Below are 25,044 nucleotides of genomic sequence, written 5' to 3'. Positions count from 1 at the left end.
TATCACCCTCCTCTCTTAAGATACATATCTTTCCCCAAAACTGTCCTTCATCAGAATGCTTTCTAATTTCTCCTTAGTAGTCAGGAGACATTGAAGGCAGGGACCACATCCTATTCATTTTTGCTCACTCCTTTGTCACTAAAATAGTGCCTCTTATACAGTGGCATCAATAAGAATTTACTGAAAGAATAACTACCCTAAATGAGGAGTTCCAGAAATGTTCTGAATGTGGGCCTCCAGACAGCAGCCACAATCCTCCTAGACAAATATACAGCTCAGGTGGAGGTTAACTTCTGAAATGCTTGTCCAAAAATCAGCATTCCTCTGGTAGGCACACCTCAGATCTTAGGTTGTTTCTGTCACTCGCATATAAACTAGAGAAGTTGGAAGGCTGGGCTCTGACCCTTCATCCTTCTATCTCCCATAGGGGAGCCCAGCACACGGTACAAAGCAGACACTCAGAGAAACATTCCGAATGAAACAATAGAAGACAAAAATGCTCTAATCTCTCCATGTCCTCAAGAAGCTGCTGGAGCTCAGGAGGAAAGTTCTGAAGCCGAGAGACTTTGAAGGTAGATTAGACCATTTGCAGAGGCACAGGAAAGGTTCCGGGAGAGGAAATGAGGCAGGTCTAGTGCACTCAGATTGATTGCATCCTAGAAGACAAGATCCCAGAGGCTTAGGCGGTGAGTGCTTAGTCATTGCCTGGTTGAATATCTAATTTCCAGTCTAGAATACATTGGAGGGAAGAGAAAGATTAATTTCCAAGAGATATGCTCAAGTCCTAGGGCTTAGGATAGGAGGGATGACAGAACTGGGGTTAAAGAAGTGTTGAGGAAAGTAGAATAGACTGGCCTTTTATTCCTGAAAATGAATATATCTCCACATACATTATAAACGTGATCACTTGCTACGGTCCAGAGTGTTAGGTAATGAAGGCCTAGCAGAGTGGCACAAGATGTGAGGCAGACAGACAAGTGCTAGCCTGCCAAGTGCGGAGAACACATTCCTTCCACTACTGTCAAGGGAGCTTGGCCTCACCCAGCATGGCGTATGGAGTAGAAAGGCCACGTCACGTATTGTTGCTTGAAAGGCTTGAGGCCAGCGGTGCCACAAGGGTCTTCTGTCTACGGGGAAGACGACCTGATACAAGCCTGAGCATAAACGCTTGGCATGCAGGAACTCCTCCACTTGTGCCCTACACTGCAGTGGAGACAGAAGTCACTCTAGACCAGGGTTTCTCAGTCTCTGCAGCACCGACCTTTTGGACAGGTTAATTCTTTGTTGTTGGGGGCTGTCCTATGCATTGTAGGATGTTTAACAATAGCCCTGGCACCTACCCACCAGATGCCAGTAGCATGCTGCCAGTCATAACAATCAAAAGTATCTCCAGATACTGCCAAACGTTCTCTGGGGAGCAAAACTGCACCCCACTGAGAACTACTGCTCTAAACACTACACTAAGTGAGGCAGAGGGTCTGTAAGGAGACCACTACACTCCAATAAGGATGGACTCTGAACATAGTAAGTCCCTACAGAACTAAGCTTTGCAGAAAAGGATGATGACTTCAGCATGTCAGGACAAACCTCAAGGCACTTGTTTTTTGGGTTTTGTGCTCCACATATTATTCTGTTACCTGGCAGATGCCCTACCTAGGTAAGGCTTGGCAGTATGGTGTTGCCCACTCAGAGTCACTGCAGTCTGAACAAAGTAAGCCAGGACAAGCTGCATCCTTGTCAGACAGCAACGCTGTGTCCCAGCATGAAGATCTCACTCAACAGTCAAGGTGAGATATTAGGGCCCCTTGTTCCTAAGGTTCAAGTATCTAAAAGTTAAAAATCTTGTTCTGCTTTCTCATTCCAAAAGAGAAAATGGGAAGAATCCCTGAGCCGAAGTGAGGAAGAAGGTAACAGCAAGTACAGAGAGCTGTGGCTGACAGTAAAAGGAGACAGAATTTGACCAGGGGAGCTTAGTACAGATAGAGACTCCAAGTGACTCACACGACCAAACCCCAGGAGGACATGCAAGCAAAAGAGAGTTTTCTAAGGTCATGATTCTCTCATCCCCCTAAGCCTGTCCATTTTGCTCCTAGAGACATCAAAGACTACATCTCTGGGCAAAATGACAAACAGAACTACACAGAATCGGAGAAAGCCAACCTCTGGAGTTTTCCACAACAAATAGTCCTTTATAAAAGAAATGCACAAGGTGACTGACTATGTAGCCTCCAACCTTTCTAATGACATAATCTACATGTAAAAAAAAATTTGAGCACACATTGCCAATATAAGAATATCTGTTTATAAATTAGATATATGTACTAACATTAGGTATACTGTAAAACATACATAAAAATTAAATGAGATAAAAATAAATGCAATATAAATACAAGCTATTATATTCTCTTGGGGCACCCCAATTGATTGTCTTGTACAGTTGGAAACCATTGACCCAAACTTCACAGCTTTACCCTACATGTTGCCTCTGTTATAGCTTTTAGCTTCTCAGTCTTCTTCTAGAATCAGTATCTTGCACTATTTACTTATTTATCCTTGAACATTGCTCTCAAACTTCTAGGTCTTTGCTGTTTCTGGAAAAGCTCTCTTCCCTCTTCCTGGCCTGATAAACACCAACTAACCCTTAAAACCCAGCTCTACCTCTTCACTTATTGAAACTCTTTGGAGCCCATCTTAAAATCATGAGCAAAGACACAGAACTATAAAGTGTGGGGCCTGTTCAGAGAACTCTGACTCCCATCTGCCTGGAGTCCAAGGGTTATATATAGGGACAAGGAGGGTGAGGCACTGCTGAGGCCAAATGATAAAAGGCCTTGAAAGCAGTCGGTCCAAAACTCCAAATTCATTTATTCATTGGGGGGAAATTTTTATTGAGTACCTACTACTTGCCAGGCACTGCTCTAGAAGCTAGGAATATAACAGTGCACAAAAGAGTCACCGGTTCCTAGTGTTTATATTCTGGTGGAGAGAGACAAACTAAAACACTGTAACAAATAATTGTATGTTGGGTAGTGATAAATACAAGAAGAAAAATAAAGCAGGGTAAGAGGATAAAGAGTAGTGCTATATCAGACCAGATCAAGGAAGGCCTCTTTGACAAGATGACATTTGAGGAGAAAATAAAATGAAGTCATGAGCCATGTGCATACTTGGGGGAAGGGCATTCCAGGCAGATGGAACAGTAAGTACTACTCCTAGCACATGAGCTATAGTGATACCTCCAGGGATATGCCAGAACAGATCCTTGGCCTTGGCCAATCCTTTTTCTTGTCAGAGAAAGAATAAGCAGTAAGAAATGGGCTCCTGAATCAGTATGTCTTTCCCCTAATGGACTGGTGGTGCCTCCAAATAAAGCCCTCACTTTTGTAGTTTCAAACTCACATCCCAAAAGAACTATGTCTGGCAGAAAAGTCACCAGTACCTTCTTTGCCTCTCTTTCACACAGCTGTTAGTCAGTTAGTTGGTCACTTGGTCAGCCTTTGGTCAGTCTTTTGGTCAGCCAGTCAGATATAGCACAATGGTTAAGAATTTGGACTTTGGAACCAAGTGACTTGGATTGAATTCAAGATTTGCTACTTACTGGATGTAAGATCATGGACAAGTTACCTAACGTTTCTGTGCCTCATTCTGTCACCTAATGGTGAGAATCAGAGTTCTCACAGCATAAGAGTGTAGAAGATATGAGAAGTTCCTAGCATACAGTAAGTGCTAAACAAATATTATCCATTATCATCACCATTCATTCACTCCTTCATTCACGAAGCTTTCACTGGCTTCTACGCTAGTAGATCCTTGGTTGGTTACAGAGATCAATCTGGATGATCTCCATCATCCAGGGCTCTTTTCTAGAGAAGGAGACACATAGGAAATTAAATGAGTATAATACAGTGTGATAAGTGCTAGGTAAGAGGGATGTATGGGGTGATGTGAGGGCACAGAGAAAGGAGTGACTGATTGCCAGAGAGAGTCAGAAAATGCATCACAAAGCCTAGCTTCTTATCTGACTGCTGTGGAGAGAGAGCATTCCAAGACGCCTACAGAATCTTACCAAAGTGGCCCTCCCTAAAGATAGTTTGCAGCCTAGACCTGTGGTTTTTCTCTGAGTGGTTTCCCTCTGGCTCTCACTAGCAGTTTGTCATCTGAGCCTAGAGTAAGGCAAATACTATGTTAGTTTTCTAACATGGTATCAATACCAAGCCCTAAACCATTACTGCAAAAAGAATCTGGCCCTTTCACTTAGGCCTCATGTGATAGGCCCACTAGGCTGCCTGGCAGAAACCAAGTCTTCAGAGCCCAAAAGGACACACTAGTGAACACCACCTATAAAGAAGCTACCATGGCTAGCAGAGACCAGATTAGAGAAAGACTGGCATCATGGCTGCAGAGTAGTAAGGGAACCTAGAGTTTGGAATGTTGAATGAGCCAAACAACTCATATAACATCACACAATGGCAGACCCAAGGACAAACTCCTGTCTTCCACATCCCTGCTCTGGGCCAGGTCCTGGGCTATGTGTTAAGATATGGAATCATATAAGATACTGCCCTCAAGCAGTCTGGTGGGGAAATAAAAAGGGAGGGGAACAGATAGTTGCAATTAGTGTGCTAAGTGCTGTGATGAGATAAATGTAAGAGGCTGTGGGAACACAGAAGGCACCTAACCTAGCCTGTGGTTTTCAGGGAAGATTTCCTAAAGAAGGGTATACTGAAATTGAGTCTTAATTATCAAGTAGGATTTAACCAGATCAACAAAGGAAGACAGAGGGAACACTATATGAGAAAGCATCAATGGATGAAAGAGAATGGCATATCGTAATAACTGCAGATAAATCAGTGCAGGTACAGAGAAGGATGTGTGATAAACAGTGATAGAAAATATGAAAATAAGTGGAGCACAGAAATGAGCCTGAGCCTGGTATGTTAAAGTAATCTGGCACAATGCCTGGTATGTAGAAGGTACTCAGTTAATTTTGTTTGTTTTTTGCAGGCATGTTTGCACAAATTGGAAGAGAGAAACAGTACCTACTGAGGCCAATACTACAGAGGTGAGTAAGGAATGACAGCATGAAAATATTAAGAAATTCTCAGAATATAAGAGAAGACAACCAGATTTTTACATATATGTACATATTGATCTTTTTTTCCTAATTGAGGTAATTCATTTTGAGATTACAAGTGGGTTAATGTCAATGCATCTGACTAACATCTCATAGATAAACATGAAAAAATCAGTGGCATTTTCTGTAACAATTAATCTTTTTTAATAAATTTATTTATTTTATTTTTGGCTGCATTGGGTCTTCGTTGCTGCGAGTGGGCTTTCTCTAGTTGTGGTGAGCAGGGGCTACTCTTCATTGCAGTGACTACTCTTCATTGTGTGGGCTTCTTATTGCGATGGCTTCTCTTGTCATGGAGCACGGGCTCCAGGCACGTAGGCTTCAGCAGTTGCAGCACACGGGCTCGGCAGTTGTGGAACACGGGCTCAGCAGTTGTGGCTGACGGGCTTAGCTGCTCTGCGGCATGTGGGATCTTCCCGGACCAGGGCTCGAACCCGTGTCCCCTGCACTGGCAGGCGGATTCTTGACCACTGCGCCACCAGGGAAGCCCTGTAATAATTAATTTTGTCAACAACGACTGAGCTTTCAATATTTTATTGAGTTCCAAATGAGACAGCAGTTGTGATTTAAATTAAAAGCTAGTTCCATACAAATCGTTACCTGACCAATAGAAAAATCAATATTTATCTTTTCAAAATAATATATGGTTACTCTATATGATTACGCAGGAATTTACTTGTAAAATTTTTAGCAATACCTTTATTTCTCCAGGTTCCATTTAGTAATATTTACTCCACACAGAAATTTGGTGTCTTAGAATGTTTGTTTCATTATTTAAAAAAGAAATGGGGAGCCACTGAAAAGCAGAGACTTGGTCAGATATTTGTTTTAGAAAGATCTCTCTGGAACCAACTAAAGTACAAACTGCAGTAGAGTTAGACTGGGCCAAGAAGAATAGTATGAAAACATTCAAGCAAAGCAAAAGATGATTAAACTAAGACTTCTGCTTCAGGCCAAGATGAAGTAACAGGGATGGAATTCACCCTGCCTCATGAAACAACCAAAAAAAAAAAAAAAATACAAAACATATGAAACAATGGTTTTCAAGACACTGGACATCAGCCTACAATGGACAGTGATCTTGAGAGCTGGTAAACAAATGAGGCAAATCATACAACTGCCCCAGCTTATGGCTGTGAGAAAATTTCCAGGCCACTGTGCAGAGAGTGAAACTAAGGTTGAGAGGGCAGAAATGGAAATACACTGTTGGGAGGTTCTTATACTATATGTGGCAAGAGGTACTATTATCTCTTGAAAATAGACTGTGATAAGTTAAAGATGTGTATTTTACCTCCTAAAACAACCACTAAAATGACAAAGCAAAAAGTTAAGCCAACAAAGAAGATAAACTGGAATTATAAAAAATACTCATTAATCCAAAAGAGGGTAGAAAATAAGGAAGAGTGAACGAAGAACAGATGGGAAAAACAGGAAATGAACAGCAAGATGATGGACTCAGATCTAACCATATTAATAAACATATTCAATGTAAATGGTTTAAACACCCCAATGAAAAGGCAGAGACTGTCTTATTGCAAAAAAAAAAAATCGGGCTCAACCATATGCTGTCTATAAGAAATGCACTTTAAATAGAAAAGCACAAATAGGTTAAAAATAGATGGAAAAAGATACACCAAACTAACAATTCTCAAAAGAAAGCTATATTAATATCAAAGTAGATTTCAAGGCAAAGTATATTACCAGGGATAAAGAAGGTCATTTCATAATAATAAAGAGGTCAGTTCATCAAGAAGACATAATAATCCTAGATCTGTATGCACCTAGTTAACAGACTTTCAAAATGAAGCAAAGACTCACAGAATTAATTGCAAGAAATAGGTAAATCCACAATTATAGCTGGAAATTAAAATACTCCTCTCTCATTAATTGATAGAACAAGTAGGCAGAAAATCAGCAAAGATACAGTAGACTTGAAAAACCATAAACCAACATGGCCAGACTGAATTTTACAGAACACTCTACCCAACAAATGCCAAGGGCACACGGAACATTTACCAAGATAGATCATGTTCAGGTACATTTTTTAAGAAGTCTTAAAATATTTTAAAAATATTAAATATAAAGTATGTCCTCAGACCACAATGGATTTGAAATGCAAATCAATAACAGAAAAATCTCTAAAAAAATCCCCAATATTTGGAAACTAAATAACTTGCTTCTCAATAATTCATGAATCAAAGAAGATATCAAAAAGGAAACAAAGTATTTTAAGCTGAATGAAAATAAAAACAAAACACATCATCTAAGATAGTGAAGAGCCAATACTAAGATATAAGACAGATTTCAGAGGTATGCATTTCTAGGGCAAAAATAATCCCTCAAGTTGGAACACATTAAGGGATGCTAAGTTATTAAAGACTATATCAGGCCCCCCAAAAAGGTGAAAATAATCATTTACCATCAGTTGCGTTTTCATTTTAGATATTTTCACTCTGTCTATGCTATGAATAAATCAGTTGGAAAAAAGCAAAAAACTACAACACACTAGAATTTGTGAAATGCTGCTAAAGCAGGACCTAGAGGAAATTTATAGCACTGAACGCCTATATTAGAAAAAAAAAGAAAGGTCTTGAATCAATATCCTTAGCTTCCACCTTAACGAACTAGAAAAAAAGAGCAAATTAAACCCTAAGTAATCAGAGGAAATAAAGCTCAAAGTAAAAGTCAATGAAATAAACAACAATAGAGAAAATCCTTGAAACCAAATACTGATTCTTTGAGAAGATCAATAAAATTAATAAAATCTAACAAGATCAGTAAAAAAAAGAGAGAAGTCACAAATTACCAACATCAGGAATGATACATCGTTACAGATTTAAGGCATATTATAAGAATAATAAGGGAATGTTATGAGCAAATGTATGCCAGTAAATTTGACAACTTAACGTAATGGACAAATTCCTTGAAGACACAAACTACAAGAGCTCACTAGAGAAGAAGTAAATATCCTATACCTATTAAAGAAATTGATACTGTAGGAAAAAAAAAAAAAAAACCCGTCCCACAAAGGAAAACACCAGGCTCAAACAGCTTTACTGGTGAATTCTCCCAAATATTCAAGGAAAAATATAACAATTCTGTATGAAGTCTTCTGAAAAAATTGAAGAGGAATACTTCCCAACGCATTCTATGAGGCCAGCATTATCCTGATACCAAAAACAAAGATATTTCAAGAAAAGAAAATGACAAACCAATATCCTTCACTAACAAAGGTGCACAAGTTTGAAACAAAGTTTTAGCAAATAGGAAATACAGAAAACAAACTAGTGGTTACCAAATGGAAGAGGGAAGGGGAGGAAGGGGAAAATTAGGGATGTGGGATTAAGAGATACAAACTACTATGTATAAAACAGATAAGCAACAAGGATATATTGTATAGCTCAGGGAACCATGGCCATTACCTTGTAATAACTTTTAATGGAGTACAATCTGTAAAAAACACTAAATCACCATGCTGTACACCTGAAACTAATATAATACTGTAAATCAACTATACTTCCATTTAAACATTTTAATAGAAAAATTAAAAATAAAATTTTTAAAAAGTAAAATCCAACTATATATTAAGAAGATGACCAAGTGGGGTTTATCCCAAGAATGCAGTTAGTTTAACATGGAAAAATCAGTCAATATAATTTATCACATTAGCAAACAAAAATAGAAAAAACAGGCAATCATCTCAAAAGACACAGAAAACTCATTTGATAAAATCCAACATGCATTTCTGATCAAAGCTCTCAGAAAACTAGGAATAGAAGGTAGCTTCCTTGATGTAACAAAGGTCTTTTACAAAAACAAACAGACAAACAAACAAAAAAACCCACAGCGAATGTTATATTTAATGGCGAAAGACTGAATGCTTTCCCTTTAATATCAGAAACAAGACAAAGATGTCTGCTCTTACCGCTTCTCTTCAACACTGTACTGGTGATACTAACTAGGGCAATCAAATAAGAAAAAGATTTTTTAAAGGCGTCCAGGTTGGAAAAGAAAAAGTTAAACTTTCTTTACCAGCAGACATGATTGTCTAATTTGAAAATCTGATGGTATCCTATTGATAAGTGAGTTTAGCAATGTTGCAGAATACAAGATCAATATATAAAATCAATTATATTTCTATATAAAGAAACAATCAGGAATTAAATTTTTAATACCATTTAATAGTAAAATGTATGTTATGTATATTTTACCACAATTTAAAAAATACTATTTACAATAGGAACAAAACCTATGAAATGCTTAGAAACAAATATGACAAAATATATGAAAGACCTGTATCCTGAAAACTACAAAACATTGCTGAAAGTGTTATCTCCTGAAAAAATGGAGAGATATACTTTGTCCATAGGTCAGAAAACTAAATATTGTTAAGATGTCAGCTCTCTCAAACTAATCCATAGATCTGATGCAATCTCAGTCAAAATCCCAGTAGGGTTTTTTGTAGAAATTGACAAGCTGGTTCAAGGACAAACAGCCAGAACAACTTTGAAAAAGAAAAACAAAGTTGGAGGGCTAATACTGTCTGACTGAAAGAATTACTATAAGGCTATTGTAATCAAAATAGCATGGCATTGACATAAAGACAGACAAATAGATCAGTAGATCAGAATAGAGAGTTCATAAATAAACCCATGTTTATATGGACAACTGATTTTTGACAAAAGGTGCAAGGCAATGAAGTGGAGAAAGGATAGAATTTTCAACAAATGATTCTAGAACAATCGGGACATCCACAAGCACAAAAAAGAACTAAAATCCATACTTAACACCATATACAAAAATTAATACAAAACAGATCATAGGCCTAAATGTAAAACCTAAAACTATAAAACTTCTAGAAGGAAAGGCAGGAGAAAATGTTTGTGTAAGCTTGGGTTAGGCAAAGATTCCTTATACGTGATACCAAAAGCATGATCCATAAAAGAACAAATTGATAAACTGGACTTCAGAAAAATTAAAACTTTCTGTTCTTTAGAAGACACTGTAAAGAGGATGATAAGCCATAGACTGAGAGAAAATCTTTGCAAAGCATACGTCTCATAAAGGATTTATATCCAGAATACATACAGGACTCTAAAAACTCAACAATAAGAAAACAAACAAGCCAATTTTTAAAAAGACATAAGATTTGGACAGATAATCCACCAAAAAAGATACATGAATGGCAGTTAAAGCACATGAAAAGATGCCCAACATCATTAGTCATCAGCTAAATGCAAAATAAAACCACTATGTAATAACACTACACTATTAGAATAGCTAAAATTTAAAAGACCATACCAAGTGCTGGTAAGGATGTGCAAGCACTGAAAGTCATACACTGCTGCTGGGAATGTAAAATGATACAACTACTTTGAAGACGGTCCAACAGTTTTTTAAAAATATATACCTACCATGTGATCTAGCCATTCCATTACTAGATATTTACCTAAGAGAAAAGAAAATATGTGCCCATAGAAAGACTTGTACATGAATGTTCATAGAAGCTTCATTTGTAAAAACCAAAAACTGGAAATAACTCAAATGTCTATCAGCAGGTGATGGATAAACAAACTGTGGTATATTTAGACAATGGACTACTACTCAGCAATAAAAATAAATAAAATATTTATATATGCAACAATATGACTAAATCTCAAAATAATTATGCTAAGTGAAAGAAGTCAATTTTTTAAGTGTATATTATATGATTCCATGTATATAAAATTCTATAAAATGCAAACACGCCTATAGCAGCTGAAAGATCAGTAGTTGTCTGAGAGGTAGGAGGGGAGAGATCACAAAAGGCTGTGAGAAAAATTGTAGGGGTGATGACTATATTCACTATCTTGATTGTGGTGATGGTTTCACAGTTGTATACATGTGTCAGAACTTTGAAAAGTGTACATTTTAAATATTTATACCTTATTTTATTGTCAATTACAACTCAATAAATCTCTTTCAAAAGAGGAAGTTGAGCTAAAACAGTATCATAGGAGATGCACATAAAATATATTAAAGAGGTAGAATCCTCAGGGCTTGGGAACAGAAATAGGTAAGAGATGCTCAGTTTCCTTTATTAAATGTGGATACAAGTAAGACATTTTACCCTCAAATAGCTATGTAATATAAATAGAAAATGACTGTGATAAGTTCATTTTCTTCAGATAACAAAAAACAACCAGCGTTGATGTAATGATTTAACACATCATGGTAATTTTATATTTATACCTGAAAGAATGTAAGAGAAAGAAAAAGCCAGTTGTACCTTTTCCCCAAAAAATATAGCAACAAACAACTATGGTTGAGGAATTTAACTAAATGACTTGAAGATTCACTTAGCAAAGTAATTTTTAAATAGCTAAAAGAACAGAACAAATAGATCTCTCGTCAGGTTTATATAAAAGCAAAAAGGGGATGCCAACTCTTTTATATTGATCTGACTTTTGAAATGGTTTATACAAAAGTCCAATGCCACCTGGCTCCCTGTGTTATGTCAACAGAGAGGCCAGTTCTGCTGAGTTTTCTCCCTAAAACCCTCCTGGTTCTCCAGTACTGCTCTACTGCTCCAATAAAAAATCCTGTCCTACAAACGAACAGACTGAATAGGAGATCTGTCAGCTTATTTTCTTATTTCCAAAAGCCTAGTAGAAAACAAACATCTTCTCGGGACTTCCCTGGTGGTGCAGTGGTTAAGAACCTGCCTGCCAATGCAGGGGACACGGGTTCGATCCCTGGTCTGGGAAGATCCCACATGCTGCAGAGCAACTAAGCCTGTGTGCCACAAGTACTGAGCCCATGCGCCTAGAGCCCATGTCCCGCAACAAGAGAAGCCACTGCAATGAGAAGCCTGCACACCGCAACGAAGAGTAGCGTGCAGCAACAAAGACCCAATGCAGCCAAAAATAAATAAATAAATTTATTTTTAAAAAAAAACAAAAACATCTTCTCAAGACAAAGTTCAGAGTGACACTAGCATACCAGGTTATTTTGCTTTTAGCTGGAATCATACTCTTTAGTTAGAATCAAAATTGATGGTTAAGGTGCCTTTGATCCATAAAAATGGGTAAAGAAATTATTAAGAAATATGCTTTGTTTGGCAGACAACATCTTTTTAAACCTCATGTCCACGAAAAGGGAGAAGAAACAGTAACACTGCACTTTGTTTAGAAGAATGGAAGCCATGCTTTAGAAGGGAATCCTCTTAGGTCAATGCCTCCCACCACCCTTCACTACAAAGGGCATAGTTACTGTTTCCATTGGCTCAAACATACAAACAACAATTCTACTGCTCAAAGATTCTACAAAATTCACCTGGCATCTCTTCTGTTAAAGAACTGCTACTCTGGGCTTCCCTGGTGGCGCAGGGGTTGAGAATCCGCCTGCCGATGCAGAGGACACGGGTTCGTGCCCCGGTCTGGGAAGATCCCACATGCCGCGTGAGCGACTAGGCCCATGAGCCATCTGAAGCCTGTGCTCCGCAAGAGGCCACAATAGTGAGAGGCACATGTACCGCAAAAAAAAAAAGAACTGCTACTCTCCCTCCTCAAGGATCTTAGAGAGATTGGAATTTGCAGCACCCTCCAACTCTTGCCACACACACATACTCTCTTCTCTCACTATTACTACCCTACATAAGTCTGTGATCCAAACTATGCCAATCTGATTCTCCCTCCACTGTATCTGACTCTTGAGCAAAGACAGAGATGAAGAATGAATGTAGCCGAGACATATGAGAGTTACTAATTAGAAGAGGCCAATCCCGTAGTCCCTGATGCTGGGATCCCTGGAGTTGCCCTTGTTCTCAACTCTTCCTCAGCTCTACTAGTTCAGCTCTTCCTTACTTAATGACTTAATTTTGTATAATAAAGAATTTGGCTGGTTTTTATCTTTAGGTCAATTTCCCTGATTATAGGAGTATCTTTGTTATTCATGGTAGGCCCTTGGGTCACACTTGAGTTCATGCTAATGAGATGACTCTGCATGGGGGCTGGTCACCAGAAAGATCAACCATGTGACTAGAGGACTGGGGCTTTGAGCCAGGTGATATCAGCCCAGCCTTTGGGGCGGAATAGAAGGCTGGTGATTGAGTTCAATCATGTGGTCAATCAATCATGCCTAAGTTATAGGAAACCCCAATGAAAACTCTGGACAATGAGGCTTGGTTGAACTTCACGGTTGCATTGATGACTGATGTGCCAGGAGGGCAATATGTCCTGATTCCATGGGGAGAGGACACAGAAGCTCCACATTCAGGACCCTACAAGACTTTTCCATATGGGTGTCTTCTTTTTGCTGGTCCTAATTTTTATCCTTTATAATGAAATTGTAGTCATAAGCATAGCACTTCCCTGAATCCTAAGAGTTATTTAGTAAATTATTAAACCTGAGGGGATTGTGGGAACCCCTGATTTTGTAGCCAGTTGGTCAGAGCACAGGTGGTCTAGGAACACCCAGAGCTTATGGCTAGTTTGGTGTCTGAAGTGACAGTATTCTTGTTAGGTATTGTGCCCTTTTCTTATGAAGTCTGCACTAACCCTGGATAGTTAGTGACAAAATTGCATTACATTATTTCACTTAATCACTCTCTTTCTGCTTCATCTTCCTCATCTGTAAATGGAGACAATCGTAATATTTAAACTTCATAAGGTTTTTGTAAGAAATAAGAGTTAATATTTGTAAAGCACTCAGACCACTGCCTAGCACATATTAAATACGATATAAACATTAGAGTAGTTTTGTAGTTGTTGTTGTTGTTTTTATTATTAAAGTCCAGAGCTGGCTAATGTAGAGATTATCAGGCTTTTCTGCTTAAATCTAAATAACACAGAGAAAAGGCTGGCCCCAACATTAGTCAGAAAATGTTAACAACATTAATCACATAGATGGTACTGGCATTAGTCAGCTAATGTTCTGAATACAAATGACCACTGCTGATATCTACATCATCTAGAAAAACTCAGGCCAGCCAGTTTGAGCCAGTGACAGAATAGTACATGTTTTTTTTGTAGCTCTGGAAATCATAACTCCAGAGAGATTAGGGGCCTTACTTGGAATGAAACAAACTGTTGGGAGAAATAGTACACAAGAAGATTCTCACTTTTAGTTTGTCAAACCATCAGGCATGACACATGGTGAGCAAATCTTAAAATGGTACATATATATCACTTCTAGCTTAGCTATGAGCTACATCACTGTGCATTGAAATGTTTTTCTCTGCTCACCAGTAACGGGTACCAACTCTGCAAAACTCACTCCATTGTCTTCCATCTTCCTGTCATTTAGAACATGCTTGGTAGTGTTCCGATTAGTTGCTGAGTCCAGAAATAAAGTCCTTACCAGAAAATTGTCTTGAGCTGTTTTCTAATACTATGATTTAATCCCTCTGTTTCTGCCCTCTCTTGGTCACTTTCCCTTCCCAGCTACTTCTCTTTGGCTTTCAGAGAAGGTCAGGAATGCTCTCCCTGCCATCTTTCATTCTAAGTTCCGACTTTTGACACCCTCTCTTAAAACCCAGGCGCCATGGCCTCAAGTTAGTACAGAAAAAGAAGAAAACTAAAATTAAATAGTACTGTTAGAAGATTTTTCCTGGCAGTGCTGGTATCATTCCAAAGATCATTTCTGTGCTTGATCTCACATCAGTAGACAGCCTGAGTTGCTCAGGAGCTTATTAAACAAAAGCCCCCACAAGGATAACAATTTCCAGAAAGCTATCTATATAGCTAAATTATGCTTCTTCTAAATTGATTAAAAACAGAGTTAACAAGCATCAGCCTGTCCATCCTACAACCAGGATTAGAATCCAGGTCTTCCTGGGACTTCCCTGGTGGTCCACTGATTAGGACTCCATGTTCCCAGTGCAGGGGGTACAGGTTCAGCCTGGTCAGAGAACTAGATCCCACATGCCGCAACTAAAAGATCCTGCATGCCTCAACTAAAGAGCCCACATGCCACAATGAAGATCCCACAAGTGGCAACAAAGATACCGCATACCACAACTAAGACCCAGAGCAGCCAAAGAAATAAATATTTTTTTAAAAATCCAGGTCTTCCTGTTTAAATCTAATGTTCTCCATCTATATTATAGATGATACCTTCCAGAACTGAAATTCCATAATCCTAGGTAAGAATTTTCTTTTTTAATTTATTTATTTTTGGCTGCACTGGGTCTTCATTCCTGCACGCGGGCTTTCTCTAGTTGTGGTAAGTAGGGGCTACTCTTCCTTGCAGTGTTCAGGCTTCTCACTGTGGTGGCTTCTCTTGCTGTGTAGCATGGGCTCTAGGCACACGGGTTGCAGTAGTTGTGGCACGCAGGCTCAGTAGTTGTGGCACACAGGTTTAATTGCTCCGCAGCATGTGGGATCTTACCAGACCAGGTCTCGAACCTGTGTCCCCTGCACTGGCAGGCAGATTCTTAACCACTATGCCACCAAGGAAGCCCCCTAGGTAAGAATTTAAACAAAAATAGAAACTGCCTCATTCCTACCAAAACTGGTCTTCTCTACAACCAGACCAGTGCTTTCAACCACGGTGGCATGGAAAAGCACTGGCCTAGAGAGCAGAAGGTCCAGGTCTAAGTCCTGGCTCCACTATTTACTAAATACAATGAACAAGTAACTTTATAAAGTTAGGCCTGAGGGAGGAGATATGGGGATATATGTATATATATAGCTGATTCACTTTGTTATAAAGCAGAAACTAACACATCATTGTAAAGTAATTATACTCCAATAAAGATGTTAAAAAAATTTTTTTAATTAAATAAATAAATAAATTTAGGCCTAAGGTTCCTCATCTGAAAAACCAGGAATGCTGGTGGTCACTTATTTTTAACTCTTCTTAGCATCAAGACATACCCTAAGAGACCCAGGGGAGAGATTGCTTCCATTCTTATTAGTACCAAAGGAAGCTTTAGCCATAGACACAAATGGAAAGGAAGCTAAGGCACTGTTTTTTCCTTCCCTGTCAAGCCTCATACAATTAGACATGCTCTTTCACTCAGAATTCTGAAGCAAATGCTCTAGGAGAAAAAAAAAAAAAAAAAAAAAAAAAGGTAATCATGGTTTAGCAGTCTTACACATGAAAAAGATCTAAAGAGCTAAAGTTTTAATTTTTTTTTTTTTTTTTTTTTTTTTTTGCATACGCGGGCCTCTCACTGTCGTGGCCTCTCCCGTTGCGGAGCACAGGCTCCGGACTCGCAGCCTCAGCGGCCATGGCTCACGGGCCCAGCCGCTCCGCGGCATGTGGGATCTTCCCAGACCAGGGCACGAACCCGTGTTCTCTGCATCGGCAGGCAGACTCTCAACCACTGCGCCACCAGGGAAGCCCTAAAGTTTTAATTTAGTAAGTTCAACATGAGTCAGCAGAGTGATTTGACTGCTGAGGGTACCAGTATCTAATCAGACTGCATTAACAGACACACAGGGTCCAGAACTGAGAAGCGGATGGTCCTGCTCGGCTCTGTGCTGATCAAACCACACCTGGGGGTCTGCGTCCAACTGTAGGAGCCATGATCTAAGAAATACATTAACAAAAGTGTCCATATGCAGGAGACCAAGATGAAGAGGAGGCTGGAAAAAAATGTTTTCTTCAAAGAACTAGGGCTATTTAACCTGGAAGAGAAGACTCGGGAGAGAGTTCAACTGCACTTCGACCCAACCTTTGAATCATCTAGGACTCAGCAGAGCCAGGACCAAGTGGGGAGCTTCAGAAGAAAGGGGCTGCCTCAAAAGGCCAGCAAACTCCCTGTCTCTGGAGATGAAGCAGCCAAAGCTGTGAGGTTCCTTTGGGGGATGGGGGGAGCTGGTAAGGAGAGGTGTAGGGATAGGATAGGATTCGATAAGAATTCTAATGAGAACAACTCCAACTCTGTTTGGAGCATCTTCCCCCATTCTCAGCACAGTGACTCTCTTCAGTCTTATTCAGTCTCTATACAGTCTCTATTCAGTGACTGTATGTAGAACCATTTCAGTAATTTGCTCTTTACTAAGCATTTTATACTCATGTCCTTTAAAGGCCAAATTGCTACCCGTCTTCTTCTCTCTTCTCTAAACCTTCCGGCAACTAGGATTGACAACCAAGCTGCCTATTACCTTCTGAAGACTTCCATGCCTTCCACAAGTCCTCTACGCTGATGAGCTTATCCTCACCATGGAAGGTGCTGTGTTTCACCGTTGGGTCGTGGTAATTGAGGTCTTCCCTCAGGAACTGCAAGGGAAAGCACATAAGTCACAAGAGATACCTGGGAGCCAGCCCACTAAGATCACCTAACTACCGACAGCACATCCCACCTGCCGGATGTACAAGTGTATCACATCACCCATGTATCCTTCCATGTGAATATGTCCTACTTACTAACTAGACTGCCTTTTCTTTGTTATATGTTTCGTTTGAGAAAAAAATAAACATGAATAAGAAATTCCTTCCTCATATTTTTTTAATTATGGAAAAGGAAGAATTAACAACTTTTGAGCACTCATTTACACACTAAGCAACATTCCAAGAGCTTATATTTTCTCATCTAATCTTCACAACTAATGAATTATCACACCTATTTTACAAATGAGAACAGTAATAGTCTTTAGTTATTTATTTATTTAGGCTGCGTTGGGTCTTCGCTGCTGCTCGCAGGCTTCTCTAGTTGCGGCGAGCGGGGGCTACTCTTCGTTGTGGTGCCCGGGTTTCTCATTGCAGTGGCTTCCCTTGTTGTGGAGCATGGGCTCTAGGCATGCAGGCTTCAGTAGTTGCAGCACGCAGGCTCAGTAGTTGTGGCTCGCGGGCTCTAGAGCAAGGCTCAGTAGTTGTGGCGCGTGTGTTTAGTTGCTCTGCAGCTGTGGGATCTTCCCGGACCAGGGTTCGAACCCGTGTCCCTTGCATTGGCAGGCAGATTCTTAACCACTGCGCCACCAGGGAAGCCCAAAAGCAGTAATAGTCTTAAAGAACACAGTTTGCCCCAAATTCTCAAAACATTAAGTTTAAAGAGATTTAATTACTTGCTGTGATGATTTTAAAATATGTCCACAATTCTTTGACAATCCTTCCATAAAAGTTGAATTCTTCTGCCCTTGAATATAGGCTGACATTAATGACTCATCTTCTAACAAACAGAATGTGGCAGCAATGATGTCAAATGACTTCCCAGGCTAGGTTAGAAAAGGCAGTATAGATTCCACCTGGCTCACTCCCTTTGGGGACACATGCCTTGGGAGCTCTGAGCCACCATGTAAGAAGCCTGGCTACTCTGAAGCTATCATTCTGGAGAGATAATGTGTAAAGACTATTTAGAGCTAGCAATGTCTGAGCAGCACAAGCTGTCTGAGTCTTCCAGCCCAGGAGTCAGACATGTGAGTGACTGAGACTTCAGGTGATTCTATCCCCTAGATTTTGAGTTACTTCACCTGATGCCAAGTGGACACACAGGAGCTGTCCCTGATACGCCAAGCCGAGATTGCAGAAACATGATAAAATAAATGTTTTTGTTGTTTGGAGCCACTAGTTTGGGGGAGGTTTGTTATGCAGCATTAGATAACTGAAACATCTGCCCAAGGTTACAGCTGATAAGTGATAGAGTTAGTATTCCAACCCAAGGTATCTGACTTTATAGTCTAAAGTTTTCCCCTGTACCGCATATGCTGTCCTTTAGTTATGCGGATTTTTTTTCACACTATACTTTTATAAGAAAAAAGAAAAGCAAAAGAAATCAAAGCTTTTAGAAATTTAACTGGTAATTAATTTCACAGATACTCATTCAGCCCAATCCTTAACCACATTAGTATGTATAAGATTGAACAGTGATCACTGCTTTCCACAGAGCCTCAAACATCAAAGAAATACGCAACTCTGATCACTACTCTCACAAGAACACATTTTAGTAGAATTTTCCGGAAATGTCTCTTATCCACCTTTCATTATCCCCAGGGTCCAAGAAAGGAAAGGGTCTGACCCAGAGTAATGTCAGTAAATGTTGCTGACTAAATGAACAGATGATTGACAGAATGGTCCCAGATTCCTTAAACTCATAATCGAGGGATGATTTTCTCCCCTGGGTTTTTCAGACATAAGACGTCTGGGCTTAAAGACTCAGGAGAGAAGTTTGAAGAGAGACCACACTGGATTACTCTCAACCTAGTCAGGGTATAGGCTGCTGAGCACAAGGAACTTGACAATGTCCACAACTATAACGTAGCACTGTCCAATACAACTTTCTGCAATAATGGAAAGCTTCAATATCTGTCCTGTCCAAACAACTGTCACTAGGCACAGGCAGCTATTGAACACTCATAATGTGGCTAGTATGACTAAAGAACAGAAATTTTTTAAAAATTAATTTAAGTTTAAATGGCCACATGTGGCTAATAGCTACATACTGGAGTACAGCTCTAGTGCAGTCTACTACCTGGGGTATAGGTACGGCCTAGCTACATTCCCATGGAGGCTAGAATCCTGAAGGGAAGTCAAGACCTCCGGCGAGATGAGGAGTGAAGAGCAGTGCCTAAGTTTAACAGTTCTCTGTGTCCTCCCCCCACAACTAAACTCAGGTTCCTTCTGACACGTGTGGGTTAGGTTCTCCAGCTCCCCAATGTCTCATCTGAAATTGGTGAGAGAATCTACTTTTTAATAAGAATTAGGTAAGTGACATGGTGAAGGGCCCAGAGCAAGGAGATTTTCTCAATTCTTAGAAAGGTAAACTGACTGAAGTATTTAACATGTTTGGATTTTTTAATCGTCAGCCCTTTAGACCGCCTAACATCCAATGTATTGTATGCTATAAATTGTGACTCTTAACATTTTTTCCCAAATTGCTACCCAGTATCCCAACTCCATTTATTAAATTATCTGTCTTTCCATGGAAGCAACCTAAATGTCCATTGACAGATGAATGGATAAAGAAGATGTGGTATATATACACAATGGAATATTACTCAGCCATAAAAAAGAATGAAATAATGCCATTTGCAGCAATGGATGGACCTAGAGATTATCATACTAAGTGAGGTAAGTCAGACAGAGAAAGACAAATATCATATGATATCACCTATATGTAGAATCTAAAAAACTGATACAAACTTATTTACGAAACAGAAACAGACTCACAGACATAGAAAACAAACTTACAGTTACCAAAGGAGAAATGGGGGTGGGTGGGGGATAAATTAGGAGTTTGGGATTAGCAGATATAAACTACTATATATAAAATAGATAAAGAACAAGGTCCAATTGTATAGCACAGGGAACTATATTCAAAACCTTGTAATAACCTATAATGGAAAAGAATATGAAAAAGAATATATATATACACATATATACATATATATATATATATACACACACATATACATACATACATATGTCAATACATAAAAAACTGAATCACTTTGCTGTACACCAGAAACTAGCACAACATTGTAAATCAACTATACTTCAATTAAAATAAATAAATAAATGCCTTAGACCTTAAAAAAAATTATCTGTCTTTTATTCCGTTTTTGGAAAAATGCTATTTAATAAGAAGTAATTATAAAGTAATAACAACTACATATATAGTTGGGTATATTTCTAGCCTCTCCATTCTTTTGCACTAAACCATATTTTTTTGCTAGCACTTGACTATTTTATTATACTTTTTATTTTAATTCAGTTTTATTTTATTTTATGCTTTTAAAATTTTTCTAATGTCTTGACCCCCTCTTTCCATGGCTCTTTTATTTCAGAACATTTCTTGTCAATCTCAGTTACTTATTTTTCAAAACGAATTTTAAAACAATTTTGTTAATTTTATTGAGAGTCTGATTACTCTCACTGGGTGATGAGTAAGTGATGAAATCACTGGACCTTAAACACCACACCCTAGGACATATCAGGGAAGACACAGTTACAAGCAGTCTGAGACAGTCAGTCTGGAGGCAGAAATTCATTCATTCATTTATTCAACAAATACAAGATTTCTATGTTCCGGGCACTAGAAATGCAGTAAATAGTAAACAAAACAGACAAAAATCTTTGTCCTCATTGAGCTAACATCCAATTTGGGTGAGAGAGACAATAATTTGTATAAAGCAGAGAAGGTCAAGAGGGAAGGCCAAGAGTTGTGGTATTAGTGATTTATCATCTTCATTAGAGGTGTCAAGGAAAGTCTCATTAAGAAAGTGACTTTCAGGCTTCCCTGATGGCGCAGTGGTTGAGAGTCCACCTGCCAATGCAGGGGACACGGGTTTGTGCCCCGGTCCGGGAAGATCCCACATGCCGCAAAGCGGCTGGACCCGTGAGCCATGGCCGCTGAGCCTGCGTGTCCGGAGCCTGTGCTCCGCAACGGGAGAGGCCACAGCAGTGAGAGACCCGCATACCGCCAAAAAAAAGAAAGTGACTTTTAAGCAAATATCTGAAGGAGATGTTGGAGAAAGGCACACAGGATAACTGGAAGAGTATCCCAAGAACAGAAAATGGCAAATGCAAAGGCCCTGAGCCAAGAACAAGTACGTTCAAGGAATAGCAAGGAGGCCAGTGTGGCCAAAGAGAAACAAGTGAGGTGGTAACTAGCAGGAGATGAACTCAGAGAAGCAACAGGGGTACAGATCATAAAGGCTTTTGTAGGTCATCATAAGGACTTTGAGTTTTACTCTGAGATGGAAGCTGTTGGAGGAATTTGAAGAGATATGCGACACGATCGCATTTACATCTTTAAAAGCATTTCTCTGAACGCTGTGTTGAGAAGCAGACTATAGGAGGACAAGGGCAGATGCGGGGCAACCAGGTGGCAATTGCAATAATCAAGATGTGAGCTAATGGTGGCTTGAAACAAAGTAGTAATGTGGATATAATGAGAAGTTGTCAGGTTTTACATAAACTTTACAGAGATCAAATTTCTAATCCTCATAACGTTTTTAGTTTTGATTCATCAGAGGTCCTTTAAGGTATACCCTACTTTAGTCCTCCTAGGCTCTAACCCAGACCCTCTTAATCTAAGACTAGAGAAACACTTGTCATATGCAGGCCTTAGGAGCAGAAATGCCAAAATCCCCAAGGAAGAGGATTTTCTACCATTATCAGCTAACTCCAGGAAACCATGTGATGAGATATACCAGCTACTTTTAGGGAGCCAACAAGAAACAGACTGCTTTTTATAGCCAAGTCTGGTCATTGAGGTGTATGGAGAGCAGAGAAGCTCATGGGAAGAAGGTGCAAGGAGTATCCGCACAGGGGCTCACATCAGGCTCTGCTGGTACCACAAAGCATGCAAAGAAAGAGTAAGGTCAGAAAACAAGGCCAGCAAGAAGGTGGTGCCAAACAAGGAGGGTGGGCTGACAGAAGCTATACCTGAAGGAAGGGCCAGATGCTGGATGGAACCTCGTTAGAGAACAAGGAAGTGCGGCTGCAACAATCAGGCTTTTTTCTTTTTTCTTTTTTTTTTAACATCTTTATTGGAGTATAATTGCTTTACAATGGTGTGTTAGTTTCTGCTGTATAACAAAGCGAATCAGCTATACACATACATATATCCCCATATCTCCTCCCTCTTACGTCTCCCTCCCACCCCTCTAGGTGGTCACAAAGTACCGAGCTGAGGCTTTAAGGGGAGGAAAGGCGGTGTACTGTAAATATAAAGAGTTCAGAACCTTTAGAAACAGACCCCTTCCTATGTGACTTTTGGGCAAGCTACTTAGCATCTCTGAGCCTGTATTCCCCTCAAAATGAGGGCTAATTATCCCTCTCATTTGAGTGTGATAAGGATTAAATGACTCATGTTTGCACAAGTCATAGACTGCCTTTGCACATGTCTTTTAATGGCCCACAGAGCATTTTATAAATTGAAACTATATATAAAAATCACAGGGACTTCCCTGGTGGTCCAGTGGTTAAGACTCCACACTCCCAACACAGGGGGCCTGGGTTCAATCCCTGGTCAAGGAACTAGATCCCACATGCTGCACTAAGAGCCTGCAAGCCACAACTAAAGGAGCCCACATGCCACAACTAAAAAGATCCTGCATGCCGCAATGAAGATCCCGCGTGCCACAACTAAGACCCAGCTCAGCCAAATCAATAAATATTTTTTTAAAAAATCAAATTTCACCCCAAAAGTCCAGCTCTCTTTAAAAAAACAATTTAAAGGTCTAGCAACACTGAGCTCCAGTGACAACTCTGGAATTTTATTTGGGAGAGGCTTAAGGGCTACAATTTGATTGGAAGGGAGGGTGGTGGCTAAGGGACTTGTCATGAGGTTGTGTTTGCAAAGCAAGCACATTGTTTTTATGTAGATCATTCATTACAAATTAATTTTATAATGCAACATTTTATGAAGATGTTTTTGTTTACATTTTACTTAAAATTAAGAAAAAATTAATTGTCCGTATCAAACAGTATTATACATAAGTCGCAATTTGGGGCAGCTTAGAGGTGGGGCAGTTGGTCCTGAGGAAGATAACGAGGGTTTCTTTTTTTTTTCTTAATTAAAAAAAATTTTTTTCCTTTATTTATTTATTTTTGGCTGCACTGGGTCTTCGTTGCTGAGCGCGGGCTTTCTCTAGTTGTGGCAAGCGGGGGCTACTCTTCGTAGCGGTGCGCGGGCTTCTCACTGCAGTGGCTTCTCTTGTTGCGGAACACGGGCTCTAGGCACGTGGGCTTCGGCAGCTACAGCACACAGGCTCAGCAGTTGTGGCGCACGGGCTTAGTTGCTCCGTGGTATGTGGGATCTTCCTGGACCAGGGCTTGAACCTGTGTCCCCTGCATTGGCAGGCGGATTCTTAACCACTGTGCCACCAGGGAAGCCCAACGAGGGCTTCTTGATCAGATGATTATTCTGTGCTCCCACAGTCCCTGTGTATACCCTAATCAGTCTTGTTATGCGTCTACCTCCCCTACCAAACCATATACCCTCTGATAGACGGTCCCAGTTACCCAGCCATAAACATAGCATACAAGAAAATTGTACAGAACTAGAACTTTGATGTCCAATATACTTGAGGTAGGCATTATCACATATTACTCTGAACACTGTCCCACATCCAGCTAATGGCTAGTGTCTGATATAAGACAAAGTTTAAAAGCAACAAAAAGCAAAACCAAAACAAAACCAAAGAGGCAACTTTTGGCTCCCACAACAAGGATTTACTATTTTGGACTCAGAACAAGCAGCTCTTCTCTCAGGAAGGTCTAAGGAGGCTCCCTGAAAGTCCTGCCTTACCAGGGGGAATACAGCACTGGCTAGAGCTGCAGCTCAACAGCTCTCTGAAGAGCCAAGGGACCAGTTGTTACTAGGTATATTTAGTTCTATGAGCTCAGAAAAGTGATCTCCCTGGCAGTGGCACAAAGCATGCAACCCCATCCCAAGTGAAGCAGTAGTGAGGGGGTGTGGGTGAGAGCAGACAGGAGGGGAGACATGTCTCTAGAATTCCCAACAAAACAGGCCCAGCCAGCTTCATCAGGGAACAGAATTCACTGAGGTAAAGCTTGAAGAGGAGCAGCACATCTGTGGGTGCAGGAATCAGGCAGGTCTCCTGGGTTCTTGCCTGGAAGCAATTACTCCTCCTTCCCCTTTCCACCCTTGTTCCCCACTGTTGATGCACCACATCTCCCAAACCACACCACCACAGCACCACCCCCGCTTCCCCACACATACAATGTTTAGAACCCACAACACACGTGCCCCAGATCTGAGAAGCTTCCCAACTCTTGTTTACCGCGTGAACATCTAGCAAGGACACAAATTTTAGATACAACAGCTCTGAATGTCACTGGTACAGAATGCTGGGGACATGGACATCTCAGGGGTGAAAAATCTGTCCTCAGTGAGACCAGAAGCTATTGCTCAAAGTCAGGGAGAGAACGGGCTTCCCTGGTGGCGCAGTGGTTGAGAGTCCGCCTGCCGATGCAGGGGACACGGGTTTGTGCCCCGGTCCGGGAAGATCCCACAT

The 25,044-nt window shown here is 40.1% G+C and overlaps 1 protein-coding gene across 7 annotated transcripts in view; it reads right to left on the bottom strand.

Annotated features, from left to right (window-relative positions):
- STIM1 (stromal interaction molecule 1) overlaps positions 1-25,044 on the bottom strand; it is a 192,748-nt gene that overhangs the window by 36,524 nt on the left and 131,180 nt on the right. For 6 of the 7 annotated variants that reach the window (XM_033862421.2, XM_019939516.3, XM_033862422.2 and 3 more), the window contains one exon: positions 17,227-17,341. In XM_033862421.2, the coding sequence (XP_033718312.1) occupies positions 17,227-17,341 (115 nt within the window). Of the gene's footprint in view, positions 1-3,754; positions 5,360-17,226; positions 17,342-25,044 lie in introns of those variants that run through there. The other variant, XM_073808551.1, reaches the window with a different exon arrangement.

Source organism: Tursiops truncatus, chromosome 8, assembly GCF_011762595.2.
Source record: "Tursiops truncatus isolate mTurTru1 chromosome 8, mTurTru1.mat.Y, whole genome shotgun sequence".
In the NCBI taxonomy this organism is placed as follows: domain Eukaryota; kingdom Metazoa; phylum Chordata; class Mammalia; order Artiodactyla; family Delphinidae; genus Tursiops; species Tursiops truncatus.
The sequence above is the reverse complement of the archived record's forward strand: the minus strand, read 5'-3'. Positions and strand labels throughout refer to the sequence as shown.